The sequence below is a fragment of the Hypanus sabinus genome, chromosome 20 (genome assembly GCF_030144855.1).
Source record: "Hypanus sabinus isolate sHypSab1 chromosome 20, sHypSab1.hap1, whole genome shotgun sequence".
Lineage (NCBI taxonomy): Eukaryota > Metazoa > Chordata > Chondrichthyes > Myliobatiformes > Dasyatidae > Hypanus > Hypanus sabinus.
In genome coordinates this window covers 513,798-536,069 of record NC_082725.1, presented here as the reverse complement: position 1 = coordinate 536,069, position 22,272 = coordinate 513,798, and the positions used below count along the sequence as shown (strand labels likewise).

The window sequence follows — 22,272 nt, the reverse complement described above, 5'->3', positions numbered from 1 at the left end:
CAGTGAGACACAGCACCTGGTCATTTGGAGGAGGGGTGGACTTCCTCACTGCCACGTCATTTTCTGCCTCAAAACGAGCGTAGAAGTTGTTCAGTGCATCTGGGAGGGAGGCATCACCCGCACAGTCAGTTACACCCGAAATGTACTTTCATTGCTTACCAACAGAGCCACACCACTGCCTATGCCTTCCTGCTTGCCCTTTTGATACACAGTATATCCTTAGATGTTAAATTTCCAACCTTCTTTCAGCAACGACTCAACGATGCCAACATCATACTGACCAATTTCTAATTGTGCCACAAGTTTGCCCACCTTATTCCAAAATCTAAGTGTGCTTAAATACAGCACCTTCAGTCCTGTATTCTTTGACCTTTTGAATTTTGCCTTTGTGTTATAATTTAAGTCTTTGCTCTGTCTTATTTTATCCAGTCATTGGCTTGTCCTTCCTTACATTTATATTACTCTCATCATCTCCTTGTAAACCTGCTGGCTCATCCTCAGCTTTATCATACAGGCTTTCACCCCCCCTGCCATATTTGTTTAAACCACTCCCAACAGCTCTTGCAAACCTGGGTAGTCTGGGTAGTCTCCAGCCCCTTGGTATGAACATCAAATTCTCCAACTTCTGGTAATTCCCTCCCTCTCCCTTCCCCCATCCAACTTGCACTCTGCCTCCTCTTCTAGCTGCCTATCACCTCTCTCATGATTCTGCCTTCTTCTACTACCCATAGTGCTTTCCCCTTAAATTCCTTCTTCACCTCTCCTGCCTATCCCCTCCCTGCTTCCCCTCCCCCACCCCTTGATTTTTCCTCTGATTGGTTTTTCACCTGGCACCTTCCACCCTTCCCCACCTTCTTTATAGGGCCCCTGCCCCCTCCTTCTTTAGTCCTGATGAAGGGTCTTGGCCCAAAACGTTGACTGCTCCTTTCAACGGATGCTTCCCGACCTGCTGAGTTCATCCAGCTTGTTTGTACGTGTTTATTTGACCACAGCATCTGCAGTGTACTTTGTGTTTGCTCTTGCAAACCTGCACACAAGGATTTTGGCCCCCCTCATATTCAAGTGCAACCCATCCCTTTTGTACAGGTACCTGCCCCATTGTGCCAAGACAGTGCACTGTCCCAAAAAAAGGGTTAGGGTTAGGGTTAGGGTCAGGGTCAGGGTCAGGGTCAGGGTCAGGGTCAGGGTTAGGGTTAGGGTTAACCTAACCCTAACCCTAACCCATCCCTTTTGTACAGGTACCTGCCCCATTGTGCCAAGACAGTGCACTGTCCCAAAAAAAAGATGCACGTGATTGCCTTGGGCACTCTTTTTGTGATTGGAATTGGTAACACAGAACACTGCAAGTCCAGTTCATTGGTGAGACCAGTGGCTGGGAGCTGCTTTGCCTCAGTTGTTGTACGGATGAAACCCTCATGCCGCAAGGTCACCTGTTGTGGTCTCCAGCAAAGGAGCTGCCAGAGCTGGATGTGTGCCACTGGATTTGGTACTGGGATGGGAGCTAGCTCTTTCTATTGGTGCTGCCCTCCCATGTTCACTCTGGTAGAACAAGCCGGACCAAGATAACTCAGGAGCTGGGCAATATGTTTTTTTCTTTGTAATTGCATGTTTTTCTGAAATCGTAACTATATGTGCTATATGCAGTTTGCTGTTCGTACTGTGGTTTGTACCTTGGCCTCAGAGGAATGCTGTTTAGTTTGGCTGTATTCATGTATGGTTGAGTGATAATTAAACTGAAATTAGAAGTTCAGCGTTTGCTACAACCATTTCAGAGAACAACCGCAGAATTGTGGTAAGAGGTGGAAGCAACCTAGGCAGCCCCTACCTCACTGAACTGCCAGTAATTCAACTATTCTTACAAACTTTCCCTTCTCCCTATGTTGTAGACCGATACACTAATGATAGACATCAACACAAAAATGTGCATCCAAAACATAAACAAAAGCATTAACACCCAATGGAGTTGTGAAGTACAACACAGAAAAAGGTCATTCTGCCCATCTAGTCCATGCTAAAACCATTTAAACTGCCCACCCCCATCAATATACATCTGGACCATAGCCCTCCATAACTCTACGATTCATGTACCTAGCTAAACTTCTCTAAACGTTGAAATCAAGCTTGCATGGACCACCTGCACAAGCAGCTCATTCCACACTCTCATGATCCTCTGAGTGAAGATGTTTCCCCTCATGTTAACATAAGAACATAAGAAATAGGAGCAGGAGTAGGCCATCCGGCACATCGAACCTCCCCCGCCATTCAGTAAGATCATGGCTGATCAGTCCATAAACTCAGCTCCATCTACCAGCCTTTTCTCCATAACCCTTAACTCCCCTAATATGCAAAAATCTATCTAACTGTATCTTAAGTATATTTAGTAAAGAAGCCTCAACTGCTTCCCTGGGCAGAGAATTCCACAGATTCACCTCTCTCTGGGGAAAAACAGTTTCTCCTCATCTCTGTCCTAAATCTTCTCCCTAAATCTTAAGGCAATGCCCCCTAGTTCTGAATTCACCTACCAATGGAAACAACTTTCCTACTTCTACCTTTTCTATCCCTTTCAAAATTGTGTATGTTTCTATAACATCCCCTCTCATTCTTCTGAATTCCAGAGTATAGACCCAGGCGACTTAATCGCTCCTCATAGATTAACCCTTCATCTCTGGAATCAATCTGGTGAACCTCCTCTGCGCTACCTCCAAAAGTATATCCTTCCTCAAGTATGGAGAACAGAACTGCACTCACTACTCCAGGTGCAGCCTCACCAGTATCCAGTATAGTTGAAGCATGACCTCCCTGCTCTTGAATTCAATCTCTCTAGAAATGAAGGCCAACAGTCCATTTTCCTTCTTAATAACCTGTCGTACCTGCAAGCCAACTTCTTGCGATTCATGAACAAGCACTCCCAAGTCCCTCTGCACAACAGCATGCTGCAATCTTTTACCATTTAAATAATAATCTGGCCCTCTATTATTCCTTCCAAAGTGGATGATTTGGCATTTACCAATATTGTATTCCATCTGCCAGACCTTGGCCCACTTACTTAACCTATCTATATCCCTCTGCAGACTCTCCACATCCTCTGTACAATTTGCTTTTCCACTCAGTTTAGAGTCATCAGCAAATTTTGCTACACTACACTCAGTCCCCTCTTCCAAATCATCAATGTAAAGGGTAAACAGCTGTGGGCCCAGTACCAACCCCTGCAGCACCCCACTCACAATTGACTGCCAACTGAAGAAATGCCCATTTATACCAACTCTCTGTCTTCCATTGGTTAACCAATCCACTATCCATACCAATACACTTCTTCCGACTCCATCTTATTTATAAGTCTCTTGTGTGGCACTTTTTTGAATACCTTCTGGAAATCGAAGAATACGACAACCCTAATCATAATGCATTCCCTCTATCCACTGAACTCATTATGTCCTCAAAGAACTCCAGTAAGCTTGTCAAGCGGGACCTGCCCTTTCTGAATCCATGCTGCGTCTGTCTAACGGAACCACTCCTTTCTAAATGTTTTGTTATTTCTTCCTTAATGACAGCTTCAAGCATTTTCCCGACTACAGATATTAAGTTAACTAGCCTGTAGTTGCATGTCTTTTGTCTACATCCTTTTCAAAAGTGTGGCATGACATTTGCTGTCTTCCATCCGCCAGGACCTGCCCAGAGTCTAGCGAATTTTGATAAATGATCACTATTGCGCGTACTATAACCCACTAGTTCCCTCAGCACCTTGGGATGCATCCCATCAGGACCAGGGAGGGGACTTATCTACCTTCAGGCCCTCTAGTTTGCTCATCACTATCTCTTTAGTGACAGTGATTTTATCAAGTTCCTCACCTCCCATTTTGTCCATAACATCCTTCTTTGGCATATTAGACATGTCCTCCACCATGAAGACCAACACAAAATAGTTGTTCAATGCCTCAGCCATTTCCTTATCACCCAACATCAATTTCCATTTCTCGTCTTCCAAGGGACCTACGTTGACTTTAGCCACCCTCTTCTGCTTTATATATTTTTTAAAACGTTTGCTGTTTTTATATTTTGTGCTAATTGATTTTCATACTCTGTCTTCCCTTTCCTTATTTCTTGTTTAGTTGTTCTTTGTTGCTTTTTAAAGTTCTCCCAATTCTCCAGTTCTCCCACTACTCTTTACAACTTTGTACACAAGTTTTTAATTTGATACTATCTTTTATTTCCTTAGCTATCCAAGGTTGGCTCTCCCCACACTTACTGCCCTTACTTTTGGTTGGAATATACTTTTGTCGAGCACTGTGAAAAATCTCTTTGAAAGTATTCCTCTTTTTCTCAACTGTCCTACCAAATAGCCTGTGTTCCCAATACACATTAGCCAATTCCTCCCTCATCCTGTTGTAGTTTCCCTTGTTCAAGTGTAATATACACATTTTAGATCCATTTTATCCTCCATCTGTATGCAAAATTCAATTTTCTATGATCACTCTTTCCAAGAGCATCCCTGACTACAAGATCATTAATCTTACCTGTCTCATTGCACAGGACTAGATCTAAGATAGCATTTTCCCTTGTAAGTTCACTAACATGCTGCTCATGAAAGCCATCACGGATGCATTCTATGACGTCCTCCTCAAGACTTCCTTGACCAACCTGATTCACTTAATCTATGTGAAAGTTAAAATCCCCCATGACAACTGCCGTTCCCTTCTTACAAGCCTCAGTTATTTCTTGGCTAATCACCTCTGCCACTGCAATATTTTTATTAGGCGGTCTATAGACAACTCCCACCAGTGATTTTTTTTCCCTTTACTATTCTTAATCTCTACCCAGATGGACTCAACATTGTTCTGTAGATCTTACATCGTCTCTCCCAATCACCTAAATCTCATCCTTAATTAAGAGCGCTACCCCACCTCCTTTGCCTTCCTGCCTATCTTTCCGTATTCCCTTGGATATTTAATTCCCAGTCATCTCCACCTTGCAACCGGATTTCTGTAATGGCCACTAAATCATATGCCTTGGTACTGAACTGTGCCACAAGTTCACTAACCTTGTTTCTAATACTACGGGCATTTAGATAAAGTGCCCTTACACTCATTGTCCTTTTAGAATCTAGTGACCTATGTGATCTTTGCTTTTTACTTTTATACACTCTACCCTTAGTTTTCTCTTTAGTTAACTCCAGCTTTCTCTATTAGTAACTCTAGTTACTCTTAGTTAACTCTAGCTTTGGTCTCTGCATCACTTCCCTCTTCTTTTCTGTGTTGGTTCCCATCCCCCCTGCCATATTAGTTTAAAACCTCCCCACCAGCACTAGCAAACAATCTCCCTAGGACATTGATCCTGGCCCTGCCCAGATGTAGACTATCTGGATGGTACTGGTCCCACCTCCCCCAGAAGCGGTTCCAATGCCCCAAGAATCTGAAACCCTCCTTCCTGCACTAGCACTCAAGCCAAATATTCATTCTTACTATCCTGCTATTCCAACACTGACTAGCGCGTGGCAGTGTTAATAATCCTGAGATTATTACTTTTGAGGTCCTACTTTTTAATTTATCTCCTAGCTCCCTGAATTCAGCTTGTAGGACCTCATCCCGCTTTCTTCCTATATCATTAGTACCTACATGCACCTCAACAGCTGGCTGCTCACCCTCCCCTTTCAAAATGCTCTGCAGCCTCTCTGAGACATCTCTGACCCTTGCATTCGGGAGGCAACACACCATACAGGAGTGTCATTCGCGGCCACAGAAGTTCCTCTCCATTCCCCTTACCATGGAATCCTCTACAACAGCTCTGTCACTCTTTTTCTTACCCTCTTGCATAGCAGAGCCACCCACGTTGCTATGATCCCGGCTACTGCTGCCTTCACCTGATGATCCATCTCCCCCAGCAGGCTCCAATGCTTTGGAGGGTGATGACTGAGGGAGACTCCTCTACTACCTTCCTGCTCCTACTCTTCTGTTGGTCACCCATTCCTGATCTTTCCTTAGATCCTTAAACTGCGGTGTGATCAACTCATTGAATGTGCTATCCACAACATTTTCATCGCCTCAGATGCTCCAAAGTGAGTCCTGTGCAGCTCCGGTGCCGCCATGCGGTCTATCAGGAGCTGCAGCTGGACACACTTCCTGCACACATAGTCTTCAGGCAGGGACACTGAGTTCCCACATGCACAGGAGGAGCATGGCATGGGTCTGAGCTCACCTGCCATGACAGAGCAATGGATGTTAGCGAAAGAGGACCATGGGAGAAAGGGAAGAGTCCGTTGGGGAATTCGAAGGCCGTTATCTAAGAATCTCTGTGAACAGTTCTTTAAACTTCTCACCTTTCACCATTGGCCCATGATCTCAGGTTGTAGTCCCACCCTACCTCAGTGGAAAAAGCCTGCTTGCATTTACTCTATGTATAACCCTCAATTTTGTATACCTCCATCAATTCTCCTCTCAATCTTCAGGGGGAGATGGGGGGAGGAGGAGAGAGACTTACTTTCAACGTTATTTACATCTTCCCTGTAGGTATGTCACCAAAAATACACATACAATACTCCAAATTAGGCCTCACTAACATCTTGTACAACTTCAACACAACATCTCATCTCCTGTACTCAATACTTTGATTTGTGAAGGCCAATGTGCCAAAGGCTTTCTCTATGACTCTATCTACCTGTGACACACCTTTCAATTAATTATGTACCTATATACGCAGATCCCTTTTTTCTACCAATCTCCTCAATGCCCTACCATTCACACTGTGTAAGATCTATCCTGGTTGGTCCTACTGACCTTTTATTTTCTGCTGGGTCCCTTCCTTCCCTTTCTCTTATAGTCCACTCTCCTATCAGATTCTTTCTTCTCCAGCTGTTGACCTTTCCCACCCACCTGGCTTCAGTCCTCCAGCATTGTGTGTGTGTGTTTTTTTAATACTTCGGATCTCCAGCATCTGCAGATTTTCTTGTATTTGTGATTCACCTATCACCTTTTAGCAAGCCTATTTCCCCTTCCCCCCACCTTTTTACATTGGCATCTTCTTGGACTGAACCATTCATTTCCATGGATACTACCTGATCTGCTGAGTTTCTCCAGCACGTTGTGTGTGATACAATTCGATAAATCAAAGAGCCTGTAGGTTAGGGCAAGTAGGGTGTGAGAATGAGGATTATGTGTGAGTGTGCAGTCACCTTTCATTGTCTCTGCCATATTGCTGCCCCACAGTCATGGTGTCTGGAAATGGTAAGCACCCTTTCCTTCTGGGCTGGGCTTAGATCAAACCTCATTCCTAGTTAGTTGCTCATTTTAGTTATGTGATATTTTATCCTGATTGAGGACTAAATGTACAATATGTCTGGATAATATTCCTGCATGTTTGAATAGTGGGCAGTATGTACAAACACAAGTTTTAGTCATGCCACACATTATAAATTTATGATTAAGACAAAGCGCAACCAAACTTGTAGCAGAAGTTCCTGCAGTTATTCCTTTTCATGCACATGACAGGAAATGAGTCCCAGTGCTTCCTTGGTCCTGCTTCAGCTATTTATGGCAAGCATGTAATACTTAGACAAACACTTCACTTCACCACCACCTTCACTAAATTCAATCTAAAACCAGAGTGCAACTTGTCTAACTATAGAGATTGTTAAGAATTACTGGAATATCCACCATCATGTTCTTATTCATTCAAGCCAATAGCTTTGCCTTCATTATTCTGGAAATCCCGCACCTGGAAAACTGAGCTATTCATGTTGAAGAGCTGTGCAATGGCTAACTGCAACAATGAACATTTCAGATGCTCACATTATTATTTAAAGCTGCAAAGGTTAAGCCAAGAGTTTCAGAAAGGACTTGTCAAAGGCCAGTTGTGTTCTTCAGCTGTTTTAATGGTTATTGTTTTGGGAGAAGTGACTGTCAGATTCACAAAAGGTGGTGAGTGTAGTGTACAACAAAGAACCACCTCTACAGAGCTTCTCTACAATCCCAGGAGGTCCAAAAGCATGTAACTATAAATACTTTTCACTGTTCTAAAATATGAATCGTGGTTACCTGGATTGCAAAAGGTAGTGAATGCAATGTAAATTGATTTTTAGAAGGCAGTCAAAATATCTAACTGGAGACAAGCTATCAAAATACCTACATCTATGAGTGTACTCATTTAGAATCAGCATCCGAGCTATAATTTGCCATAACAATATTTAAAACAATATATTTTTTCAAATTTGCAATATAAAACTTTAACACAGCCTTTGGTACTGCATTGGATGTTGGTCAAGAGGATTTAGTCACGACATTCAAGATGAGGTAGTAAATTGGATTAGACACTGGCTTTTTTGGGAAAAGCCAGAGTGGTAATGGAGGGCTGCCTCTCTGACTGGAGGCCTGTGATTAGCAGAGTGCTGCAGGGAATGGTGCTGGGTCCATTGTTGTTTGTCATTTATATCAATGATCTGGATGATAATGTGGTTAACTGGCTTAGCAAATTTGCAGATGACACAAAGATTTGGTGGGGGGGGTCAGGGAGGAGGCAAAGAAAGCTATCAAAGCTTGCAGTGGGATCTGGACTAGCTGGGAAAATGGGCTGAAAAATGCCAGATAGAATTTAATGCAGACAAATGTGAGGGGTTATACTTCAGTAGGACCAAACACAGGTCTTCACAGTAAATGGTAGGGCACTGAGGAGTAAAGTAGAACAGAATAATTCCTTAAAAGTGGCATCACAGGTTGATAAGGTTGTAAAGAAAGTTTTTGGCACATTGGCCTTCAATAAATCAAAGTATTGAGTACAGGAGTTGGGATGTTAGGTTGAAGTTGTACAAGACATTGGTGAAACCTAATTTGGAGTACTGTGTGCAGTTTTGGTCACCTAGCTACAGGAAAGATGTAAATAAGATTGAAAGAGTGCAGAGAAAATTCACAAGGATGTTGCCAGGACTTGAGAACCTGAGTTAAAGGGAAAGGTTGAATAGGTTAGGACTTTATTCCCTAGTACAAAGAAGATTGAGAGGAGATTTGAAAGAGGTATAAAATATTGAGGGGTATAGATAGGGTAAATGCAAGCAGACCTTTTCCTCTGAGGTTGGGTGAAGCTACAACTAGAAGTCATGGGTTAAGGGCAGAATGTCTAAGGGGAACAAGAAGAAACTGCTTCATTCAAAGGGTGGTGAGAGTGTGGAATGAGCTACCAGCAGAGGTGGTGGATAGTGGTGCAGGTCAATAGGAGTTGACAGATTAAGTGTTTGGCATGGATTAGATGGGATGAAGGCCCTGTTTCTGTACTATAGTGTTCTGACTCAAAGACTGAACAAAATACAATGAGTTTTGTGGGAATGAAGGGTTATCCAGTCTTGGAAGAACTTTACATGCAAATTTATCTTGTATGATGAAAACATGGGCAGCATATCCCACCCACTGAGGGAATCACTTTAAATATTTAAAGTAGACTAAGTAAACTTAAACCAAATATTCCATGGATGAATGTGGAATTATGCTTATAAAACAACAAAACATCATAAAAATTGTTTATGGAAAATATATTTTTTCCTCAGAATAATTTCAGGTATTTAAAGTTTAATTTCAGCTCAGCCTGGAAGTATCATGAAGTTTCTGTCTGCAGATTCCATTGATATTTATTATTTGTACACCTAACTTCTTAAAAAAATATAAGCTTTATACTTGATAGAAATATTTTCCTGCCAAATTTAGAACAAAGTCAGCCCTAGAAATATTTTGACAAATACTTAATAAGAACTAAATAAGGGCTATTTCCACTTAAATAACAACTCGTCAACTTTCAGGTTGCAAGAACATTCAATGCTCTCACCAACATATTCTGTCTTCTAGAGTAAAATCCAACTGCTAGAGGAACTCAGCAGCTCAGGCAGACCCTTTGCAGGGAAACAGACACTGGTATGTTGATGCATTTATTCCAATGAGAGCTAGCACAATTTTTTTGAATTTTGGTTGGGATATAAGGAGCACACAATAGTTAAGCTCCCAGTAAGTTATTACAATGGTAAACTACTTAAATAGTAAATAAAGTAACACCTTTATCAAAAATTAAGCTTAAATTGAGAAAGCTCAACTTGAACTGCAGTTGTATTAGACAAATTCACACCCAAGAAAATAATCAATTCACAAATTTACTTAACCAGTCAAAAGTTCAATGGGTGGTGGCCTCAACGGGATCTTCCCTAGGGTAAAGGTCTTTGCTTGAAATTCTTGTAGGTCCTCTGCTGAAAGTTGTGTCTGGGGTGTGTACAGTGCATCACACCCATTGACAGGAGTGTTTTGTGGCTGAGAGACAGGTATTGGAATTGCCCCAAAATCAGTAGTAGTAGTTGTTGTTGTTGTTGCTGTTGCTGCAAAACCTCCAAAGGCATCAGTTGTTGATTTTACACAACTCCCAAAGGCTGCTCCCGTCGATGCAGAACTCCCAAAACTGCTGGAAGCTGTTGTGTTGCTTCCAAATTGGGAAGAGTTTCCAAACACGGAGATACCTGGCGCAGAACTAGATACAGAACTACTAAAGGCTGAGAATGAAGCCACTGCATCTGAAGGAGTCCCAAAGGCAGGTCTGTTTCCAAAGTCTGAGGCAGAATCAGCTGCTTTAGTTCCAAATCCTGACTGTGGAGGGGCTGTAGATGCCACTGAGTTTCCAAATGAAGGGGCTGCTGTAACATTCCCTAATCCAGCATCTGGTTTAAAACTAAATGTGTTGCTGCTTGCAGTAGCAGAGGTGAAAGCTGTGGAAAGAAAGAAAAAAACATTTCATTGTTTTGTTAAACCCATGAAACAGAGGTCCCAAATCACAAAAGCTCACAGTAACACAACTTGAGACCCTTTCATTTGTGTGATAGGATTCAATTATAAAATGGATGTAGGACTACAAGCAAACCTCAGCAATGTTCAGTGCAGCTCAATTTGGCTGGGATTGAATCAGTTTATGCAAGTATTATTAGCCCTTGTACTACCAATAAATAAACTGATGAAGACTCTCATTAGAAAACAACCTTCCAACCATTTATGTCCACTTTAATTCTGAACATCTTTAATTAGTCTGCCCTGCTCCTTTTGAGATAAGTTCTTCCTATTTCGTCTCACAACTTTAAATAGTTTTACCCATTAGTATCTCTCCATATACAATACTTGTAAACTGGAACCCAAACTGATGCCCCACATCTATGAGTCACAAAAAGGTATTTTTGTTTTAAATTTTGCTGCATAAATTTCATTCAATTAACTTTTGCTTTTAAAAAAAAACTTCCTAAAAATTACCACAGCTAAAGCAAATGACACAAATATGAACTTAGTGATGAAGCATGCACTAAATAAGCCTGTGGACAGAAGTAAACATTTTCCATTCAGTCTTTCCCAGATATAATCACCTGATGAGTTAAAGCCCGAAGGCTGCACACCACCAAAACCTACTGGTGCTTTCTGCTGGTTGGGCTTTTTCAATTCTGTAATCTGGAAAGAAGGAGAAAAAAAGAAAATATCTCAAATTTACAGACAGCTAAAACTGGGAAATGACGGTAGCATTTTCACCACCCTACCACAAATAAAATTCTTGCTCCCTCTAAATTACTATGTGAGAAAGTCCACAGCTGCCTGTGGCAAAGGATTCCACAGGCTCACCATTCTATGGCTAAAGAAATTCCTCCTCATCCCCATTCTAAAAGAATGCCCCTCTTTTCTGAGGCTGTGTCTTCTAGTCCTAGCCTCCCCCATCCTAGGAAACATCCTCTCCACATCCACTCTGGCAAGGCATTTCACCATTGAATAGGCTTCAATGAGGTCACCCCTCATTCTTCTGAATTACAATGAATACAGATCCAGAGCCATCAAACTCTTTGCATATGACAAGCCATTCCTGGAATAATTTTTAGTGAATCTCCTTTGAACCCCTTCCAGTTTCAACTCTTTCTTTCTTAGATAAGGGGCCCAAAACTGCTCACAATACTCCAAGTGAGGCCCCACCAGTGCTTTATAATGCCTCAATATTACATCCTTGCTTTTATATTCCAATCCTCTTAAAATGAATGCAGTCGGCCCTCCTTATCTGCAAATTGCACATCCGCGAATTCAACCAACCATGAATCGCAAAAACCCAGAAGTGCTCTTCCAGCACTTGTTGTTCGAGTAGGTACAGACTTTTTTTCTTGTCATTATTCCCTAAACAATGCAGTATAACAACTATTTTACATAGCATTTACATTGTATTAGGTATTATAAATAATCTAGAGATGATTTAAAGTATACGGAAGAATGTGCGTGGGTTATCATGGATCGAGATAGAAAAAAATCGTAAGTACTCTTACTAAGTAAGTCGGAACAGGTACATCCGGTATTATTAAGCGTCAGTTAGTCAAATGTTTGTCTTAGTATATAGCATATATTTTACCTTTCTATGCATATAAAACACTTAAGAACATATGTTTCAGCGCCGGGCTGGGGAACCATTTCCGAGTGCGAGCCAGTGACATACCGCTTTCGAGTGCGCTCTCCATACGTGGCAGGTTGATGTGGACGATCAAAATCTCAAAACCCCAAAACCCAATAATTAAACCACTGCATTGCTTAGCAATAATTCTAGCTTTCACCGGGGCAGGGCCTTTCTCACTTTATCCTATATCCTTAATCCTTTAAAATTGTTCCGATCGTTGACCGACATAGCCTAACACTTTTCCAATGATGATGGCGTTTCACCTCTTTCCGATCGCTTTATTATTTCCACTTTATTTTCAATCGTGATCGTGATTATTTTCGTGAACAGAAACACTGCGCATGCAGAGCTCTGGTGCCAGGTCCTAATGTCCACCGCACTGAGACAGGTTAAATAAGGTCTGGGGCTCTGCTGGGTCCTAAGGTCCATCACATTGAGACAGGTTGAATAAGGGACTTGAGCATCCGCAGATTTTGGTATCCACGAGGGGTCCCAGAACCAATCCCTCGCAGATAAGGAGGGCCGACTGTACTAACATAACAGTTGCCTTTCTCACCACAGACTTGACCTGCAGATTAAGACCATAACCACACAGGAGCAGAGTTAGGCCATTCAGCCCATCAAATCTGCTCCACAATTCCATTGTAGCTAATCCTGGATCCCACTCGACCCCATATACCTGCCTTCTTGCCACAGTCTGTGGTAGAGCTTTCCAGAGATTCACTTCACTCTGGCTAAAAGAATTCCTTCTTGCCTCTGTTCTAAAAGGTCATCCCTCAATCTTGAGGCTGCGCCCTCTAGTTCTGGATATCCCCACCAAAGGAAACATCCTCTCCACATGCACCCTAACTAGTCCTTTCAACATTCAGTAGGTTTCAATGAGATCCCCACGCATTCTTCTAAATTCCAGTGAGTATTCCAAAGCTGCCAAAGGCTTCTCAGATGTTAACCCTTCATTCTAGGAATCATCCTCGTGAACCTTCTCTGGATTCTCTCCAATGCCAACACATCCTTTCAAGTCAAGTCAAGTCAAGTCAAGTCACTTTTATTGTCATTTCGACCATAACCACTGGTACAGTACATAGTAAAACTTAGACAACGTTTTTCAGGACCATGACACAGTACAAAAACTAGACTGAAGTACGTAAAAAAACAACACGGAGAAAGCTACACTAGACTACAGACCTACACAGGACTGTATAAAGTGCACAAAAACAGTGCAGGCATTACAATAAATAATAAACAGGATAATAGGACAAGGTGTCAGTCCAGGCTCTGGATATTGAGGACTCTAATAGCTTGGGGGAAGAAACTGTTACATAGCCTGGTCGTGAGAGCCCGAATGCTTCGAAGCCTTTTCCCAGATGGCAGGAGGGAGAAGAGATTGTATGATGGGTGCGTGGGGTCCTTCATAATGCTATTTCCTTTGCGGATGCAGCATGTAGTGTAAATGTCCGTGATGGCGGGAAGACAAAACCCGATAATCTTCTCAGCTGACCTCACTATCCGTTGCAGGGCCTTGCGATCCGAGATGGTGCAATTTCCAAACCAGGCAGTGATGTAGCTCAGGATGCTCTCAATACAACCCTTGTAGAATGTGATGAGGATAGCCTCAAGATTCAGGAAGTAAATTTAGGACTGAGGTGAGGAGCAACTGCTTTTTCCAAAGATTTGTTAATCTGTGGAATTCTATGCCCAATGAAGCAGTGGAGGCTACCTCAGTAGATATATTTAAGACAAGGTTGGATAGATTTTTGCATAGTAGGGGAATTAAGGGTTATGGGGAAAAGGCTGGTAGGTGGAAAGGAGTCCATGGTCAGATCAACCGTGATCTTATTGAATGGCAGAGCAGGCTAAAAGGACCAAATGGCCAACTCCTATTTCTTGTGTCCTAATGCCAGTATCTTTCCTGTAATGCCATAGGATTTTAACTTGTTAAGCAGCCTCACGTGTGGCACCTTATCGAATGCCTTCTGAAAATCCAAGAAAGAGACATCTACTGCCTCTCCTTTGTCCACCCTGCTTGTTACTTCCTCAAAGATTTCTAACAGATTTGTCAGGCAAAATTTCCCATTACAGAAACTATGCTGACTTTGACTTATTTTATCATTAGTCTTCAAGTATCCCGAAACCTCATCCTTAATAGACTCCAATTCTTTTCCAACCACTGAAGTTAGGCTAACTGGCCTATAATTTCCTGACTTTTGCCTTCCTCCCTTTTTTAAAGAGTGCAGTGACATTGTAATCTTCCAGTCCTCTGGGGCCACACCAGAAGCAAGTGATTCTTGAAAGATCATGACCAATGCTTCCTTTATCTCTTCAGCAACTTCTCTCAGGACTTTGGGATGTAGTCCATCTGGTCCAGGTGACTTATCCACCTCAAGACCTTTCAGTTTGCCTAGCACTTTTTCCTTTGTAATAGCAATGGCACTCATTCCTGCTCCCTGACACTCACAAACTTCCGGAAAATTATTTATTAAGTTCATCCGCCGTTTCTTTGTACCTCATTACCACCTCACCAACATCATTTTCCAATGGTCCAATATCAACTCAACAACCCCCCCCCCACCCATTTTTACACTTTATATAACTAAAAAAGCTTTTGGTATCCTGGATGGATACAGAAAGGGCAGGCCCTGTTTGACAAACTTACTGGAATTCTTTGAGGACATAACGAGTGCAGTGGATAGAGGGGAACAGGTGGATGCTGTATACTTGGATTTTCAGAAGGCATTCGATAAGGTGTCGCATAAGAGACTTATAAATAAGATACGGATGCATGGAGTTGGAGGAAGTGTATTGGCATGGATAGTGGATTGGTTAACCAACAGAAGGCAGAGAGTTGGTATAAATGGGCGTTTCTCCAGTTGGCAGTCAGTGGTGAGTGGGGTGCCGCAGGGGTCAGTGCTGGGCCTGCAGCTGTTTACGTTTGTATTTATATTGATGATTTGGAAGTAGGAAAGTTGTTTCCATTGGTAGGTAAAACTAGAACTAGGGAACATTGCCTCAAGATTCAGGGGAGAAGATTTAGGATGGAGATGAGGAGAAACTGTTTTTCCCCAGAGTGTGGTGAATCTGTGGAATTCTCTGCCCAGGGAAGCAGTTGAGGCTTCTTCACTAAATATATTTGAGATACAGTTAGATAAGATTTTTACCTAGTAGGGGAATTAAGGGTTATGGGGAAAAGGCAGGTAGATGGAGCTGAGTTTACAGACTGATCAGCCATGGTCTTATTGAATGGCAGGGCAGGCTCAATGTGTTGGATGGCCTACTCCTGCTCCTATTTTTTATGTCCTTATATCCTGCTTTATATTATTGGCTAGGTTGCCCTCAGATTTTATCTTTTCACTTATAACATTTTTAGTTGCCTTTTGCTGGATTTTAAAACCTTCTGAATCATCCAACTTCCTACTCACTTTTACTACCTTATATGCCCTTTCATTGGCCTTTATGCAGTTCATCAAGTTCCCTTGTCAGGCACAGTTGCCTAGCCCTGCCATTTAAGCACTTTATCCATCTCTGCTCTGCCATCAACCCCACCAGTATCCTCCTCCAATCCACCTGGGCAAGCCACTCTCTCATGCCTCTGTAATTCCTTTATTCTATTGCAATACTAATACATGTGAATTATGCTTCTCCCACTCAAATTGCAGTGTGAATTCAATTGTATTATGACCACTGCCTCCTAAGGGTTCCTTTACGTTAAGCTCCCTAATAAGATCTGGGTTATTACACAACACCCAATCTAAGATAGCCTTTCCCCAAGTAGGCTCGAGTACAAGCTGCTCTAAAAAGTCATCTCATATCTAACACCAACCTGAATTTTCCCAATCCCCTTACTTATTGAAGACTCCCATCACAAATATGACCTTCATTTTATTATATTCCTTTTCCAGCTCCCTTTACGATCTCAAACCCACATCTTGATTACTATTTGGAGGCCTACATATGATTCCCATAATTTTTTTTTTACCCTCGCAGTTTCTTTAATCCGCTCACAAAGATTCAACATTTTCTGACCCTATGTCACATTTCTAAAGATGCAATTCCACCTCTTACCAACAGAGCCACATCACCACCTATGCCGTCCTGCCTGTCCTTTCAATACAAAGTAAATCCTTAGATGTTAAGCTCCCAACTATGGCCTCTGTTCAGCCACGACTCCTTGATGCCCACAATGTCATACCAACCAGTCTGTAAATGAGCCACAAGTTTGTCCACCTTATTCCCAATACTACATATAATTAAATACATCATCTTCAGTCTTACATTCCTTGCCCTTTTGAATTTTGCCTCTGTGCTACAATTTAACTCTCTGCTCTGTGTGCATTTGCAGCCAATCATTGGCTTGTTCTTCCTTATATTCATGTTATATCCATCATAGAACATAGAATAGTATAGCACATTACAGGCCCTTCAGCCCACAATGTTGTGCTGACCCTCAAACCCTGCCTCACATATAACCCCCCCCCCCCCACCTTAGATTCCTCTATATACCTGTCTAGTAGTCTCTTAAATTTCACTAGTGTGTCTGCCTCCACCACTGACTCAGGCAGTGAATTCCACGCACCAACCACTGAGCAAAGAACCTTCCTCTAATATCTCCCTTGAACTTCCCTCCCCTTAACTTAAAGCCATGTCCCCTTGTACTGAGCAGTGGTGCCCTGGGGAAGAGGCACTGGCTGTCCACTCTGTCTATTCCTCTTAATATCTTGTACACCTCAATCATGTCTCCTCTCATCCTCCTTCTCTCCAAAGAGGAAAGCACTAGCTCCCTTAATCTCTGATCATAATGCATACTCTCTAAACCAGGCAGCATCCTGGTAAATCTCCTCTGTACCCTTTCCAATGCTTCCACATCCTTCCTATAGTGAGGCAACCAGAACTGGACACAGTACTCCAAGTGTGGCCTAACTAAAGTTTTAGAGAGCTGCATCATTACATCACGTCTCTTAAACTCTATCCCTCGACTTATGAAAGCTAACACCCCATAAGCTTTCTTAACTACCCTATCTACCTGTGAGACAACTTTCAGGGATCTGTGGACATGTACCCCCAGATCCCTCTGCTCCTCCACACTACCAAGTATCCTGCCATTTACGTTGTACTCTGCCTTGGAGTTTGTCCTTCCAAAGTGTACCACCTCACACTTCACTGGGTTGAACTCCATCTGCCACTTCTTAGCCCATTTCTGCATCCTATCAATGTCTCACTGCAATCTTCGACAATCCTCTACACTATCTACAACACCACTGACCTTTGTGTCATCTGCAAACTTACCAACGCACCCTTCTACCCACACATCCAGGTCGTTAATAAAAATCACGAAAAGTAGGGGTCCCAGAACAGATCCTTGTGGAACACCACTGGTTACAACCCTCCAAACTGAATGTACTCCCTCTACCACAACCCTCTGCCTTCTGCAGGCAAGCCAATTCTGAATCCACCTGGCCAAACTTCCCTGGATCCCATGCCTTCTGACTTTCTGAATAAACATACCATGTGGAACCTTGTCAAATGCCTTACTAAAATCCATGTAGATCACATCCACTGCACTACCCACATCTATATGCCTGGTCACCTCCTCGAAGAACTCTATCAGGCTTGTTAGGCACGATCTGCCCTTCACAAAGCCATGCTGACTGTCCCGGATCAGACCATGATTTGCTAAATGCCCATAGATCCCATCTCTAAGAATCTTTTCCAACAGCTTTCCCACCACAGAAGTAAGGCTCACTGGTCTGTAATCACCCGGACTATCCCTACTACCTTTTTTGAAAAAGGGGACAACATTCGCCTCCCTCCAATCCTCCGGTACCATTCCTGTGGACAACGAGGACATAAAGATCCGAGCCAGAGGCTCAGCAATCTCTTTCCTCGCATTGTGGAGCAGCCTAGGGAATATTATTACATCAGGCCCCGGGGACTTATCCATCCTAATGTATTTTAACAACGCCAACACCTCCTCTCCCTTAATATCAACATGCTCCAGAACATCAACCTCACTCATATTGTCCTCACCATCATCAAGATCCCTCTCATTGGTGAATACCAAAGAGAAGTATTCATTGAGGACCTCGCTCACTTCTTCAGCCTCCAGGCACATCTTCCCACTTTTATCTCTAATCGGTCCTACCTTTACTCCTGTCATCATTTTGTTCTTCACATAACTGAAGAAACCATGGGGTTTTCCATTACCCTACTCGCCAAGGCCTTCTCATGCCCCCTTCTTGCTCTTCTCAGACCCTTCTTAAGTTCCTTTCTTGCTACCCTATATTCCTCAATAGACCCATCTGATCCTTGCTTCCTAAACCTCATGTATGCTGCCTTCTTCCACCTGACTAGATTTTCCACTTCACTTGTCACCCATGGTTCCTTCACCCTACCATACTTCATCTTCTTCATTGGGACAAATTTATCCCTAACATCCTGAAAAAGATCCTTAAACATCGACCACATGTCCATAGTACATTTCCCTGCAAAAACATCATCCCAATTCATACCCGCAAGTTCTAGCCTTATAGCCTCATAATTTGCCCTTCTTGAATTAAAAATTTTCCTGTCCTCTCTGATTCTATCCTTTTCCATGATAATGCTAAAGGCCAGGGAGTGCGGATCACTGTCCCCCAGATGCTCACCCACTGACAGATCTGTGACCTGACCCGGTTCGTTACCTAATACTAGATCTAGTATGGCATTCCCCCTAGTCGGCCTGTCAACATACTGTGACAGGAATCCATCCTGGACACACTTAAGAAACTCTGCCCCATCTAAACCCTTGGAACTAATTGGGTGCCAATCAATATTAGGGAAGTTAAAGTCACCCATGATAACAACCCTGTTATTTTTGCACCTTTCCAAAGTCTGCCTCTCAATCTGCTCCTCGGTATCTCCGCTGCTACCGGGGGGCCTATAGAATACCCCCAGTAGAGTAACTGCTCTCTTCCTGTTCCTGACTTCTACCCATACTGACTCAAAAGAGGATTCTGCTACATTACCCACCCTTTCTGCAGCTGTAATAGTATCCCTGACCAGTAATGCCACCCTTCCTCCCCTATTCCCCCCCTCTCTATCCCTTTTAAAGCACTGAAATCCAGGAATATTGAGAATCCATTCCTGCCCTGGTGCCAGCCAAGTCTCCGTAATGGCCACTACATCATAATTTCATGTATGTATCCAAGCTCTCAGTTCATCACCTTTGTTCCTGATGCTTCTTGCATTGAAGTACACACACTTTAGCCTTTCTACCTTACTACCTTTACACCCTTTATTCTGCTTCTTTTTCAACAAAGCCTCTCTATATGTTACATCTGGCTTTACTCCCTGCACTTCTTTCACTGCTCTATCGCTCTGGGTCCCATCCCCCTTGCAAATTAGTTTAAACCCTCTCGAACCATGCTAGCAAACCTACCAGCAAGGATATTGCTCCCCCTCAAATTCAGGTGTAACCTATCCAATCCATACAGGTCCCACCTTCCCCAGAAGAGATCTCAATGATCCAAAAATCTAAAACCCTGCGCCCTGCACCAACTCCTCAGTCACGCATTCAACTGCCATCTCCTCCAATTCTTACCATCACTATCACGTAGTATTGGCAGCAATCCTGAGAACGTCACCCTTGAGGTCTTGTTCTTCAGCCTACTGCCTAGTTCCCAAAACTCACACTTCAGGACCTCATCCCTCTTCCTGCCTATGTCGTTGGTACCAACATGTATCATGACTTCTGGTTTCTTTCTCTCTCGTACCAGGATGTCATGCACCCAGTCAGAGACATCCCGGACCCTGGCATCCAGGAGGCAACAAACTATGCAGGTGTCCTTCTCAAGTCCACAAAATCTCCTGTCTGCTCCCCTGACTATAGAGTCTCCAATGACGACAGCTCTCCTCTTCTCCATCCTATCCTTCTGCACCACAAGGTCAAACTCAGTGCCAGCGGCCCTGCCACCGTGGCTCACAGCTAGTCGGTCGTCCTCACCAACAGCATCCAGGACGGTAAACTTATTATTCAGGGGAATGGCTACAGGGGTGCTCTGCACTACCTATCTACTCTCCTTCGCTTTCGCCCCCTCAGACAGTCACCCAATGACCTGCTTCCTGCAGCCTAGGTGTGACTACCTCCCTGTAGCTCTCATCTATGATGAATGAAGGGAGATGAATGACTTCAGACCTATTGCTTTGACGTCGCACGTGATGAAGACCATGGAGCGGCTGATAATACAGAATCTGAGGCCACAAACCAGGCACGCCCGGGATCCTCTTCAGTTTGCGTATCAGGAGAAGGTGGGAGTGGAGGATGCTATCACGTACTTGCTGCACAAATCCCTCTCTCACCTGGACAGGGTCAGTGGTGCTGTGAGGATTACATTCCTGGACTTCTCTAGTGCCTTTAACACCATCCAGCCCAGGATCTTAAGGCACAAACTAACAGAGATGGGAGTAGACTCACACATGGTGGCTTGGATAACGGACTACTTGACAGACAGACCTCAGTATGTGCGGTTGGGAGACTGTAGGTCTGACACGGTGGTCAGCAGCACAGGAGCGCCGCAGGGGACCGTGCTCTCTCTGGTCCTGTTCACCCTGTACACATCAGACTTCCAATATAACTCGGAGCCCTGCCATGTGCAGAAGTTCGCTGATGACACGGCCATAGTGGAGTACGTCAGGAATGGTCAGGAGGAAGAGTATAGGAAACTGATACAGGACTTTGTGATATGGTGCAACTCAAACTACCTGTGTCTCAATATCACCAAGACCAAGGAAATGGTGGTGGACTTTAGGAGATCTAGGCCTCATACGGAGCCAGTGATCATTAATGGAGAATGTGTGGAGCAGGTTAAGACCTACAAGTATCTGGGAGTGCAGTTAGATGAGAAGCTAGACTGGACTGCCAACACAGATGCCCTGTGCAGGAACGCACAGAGTCGCCTGTACTTCCTCAGAAGGCTGGCGTCATTCAATGTTTGTAGTGAGATGTTGAAGATGTTCTATCGGTCAGTTGTGGAGAGCGCCATCTTCTTTGTGGTAGCGTGCTGGGGAGGCAGCATTAAGAAGAGGGACGCCTCACGTCTTAATAAGCTGGTAAGGAAGGTGGGCTCTGTCGTGGGCACAGAACTGGAGAGTATGATATCGGTGGCAGAGCGGAGGGCGCTGAGTAGGCTACGGTCAATCATGGAAAACCCTGAACATCCTCTGCACAGCACCATCCAGAGACAGAGAAGCAGCTTCAGCGGCAGGTTGCTGTCAATGCAATGCTCCTCAGACAGGATGAAGAGATCATTACTCCCCAAAGCCATTCGGCTCTACAATTCAACCACCAGGGGCAAGACATGTTAAAGTGCCAGGGTTAGGACTGAGCTTAAGTTACCACTCAATGCACTTTAGTAAACTATTTAAGAACTTTTTAAAAGCTATTTATTAATGCTTTTTGGGAGGGTGATTTTAGATACATATATTTTTACTGAGTTAAATACTGTATGTAATTAGTTTTGCTACAATAAGTGTATGGGACACTGGAAAAATGTTGAATTTCCCCTTGGGGATGAATAAAGTATCTATCTGTCTATCTATCTATGACTGCCTCATTCTCCCTTATGAGTCGAAGGTCATCCAGCTGCTGCTCCAGATTCCTCACACGATCTTCCAGATCGCCCAGCCGCTTGAACTTCTGGCAGATGTGACTCTGTGAGAGAGGGGAGTTCCCCCAAGACTGCCACATCTTACAGGAGAGGCACATCACCATCTCAGGAGGCATTGCAAAGACTAACTGGGAACAAACTCGTCCTCCGCCTCTTCTCGTCGAAGCCTCTCGAGTCAAAGCCTCAAATCTCCACTCTTTCACTGGCCCAC

The 22,272-nt window shown here is 43.4% G+C and overlaps 1 protein-coding gene across 1 annotated transcript in view; it reads right to left on the bottom strand.

Moving 5' to 3' along the window:
- LOC132378215 (protein QNR-71-like) overlaps positions 1–22,272 on the bottom strand; it is a 161,906-nt gene that overhangs the window by 95,563 nt on the left and 44,071 nt on the right. Inside the window, exons 6-7 of the mRNA XM_059944927.1 lie at positions 11,366–11,447; positions 10,130–10,723 (exon numbers count right to left, since the gene is read on the bottom strand). Of these exons, the coding sequence (XP_059800910.1) occupies positions 10,130–10,723; positions 11,366–11,447 (676 nt within the window). The remainder of the gene's footprint in view (positions 1–10,129; positions 10,724–11,365; positions 11,448–22,272) is intronic.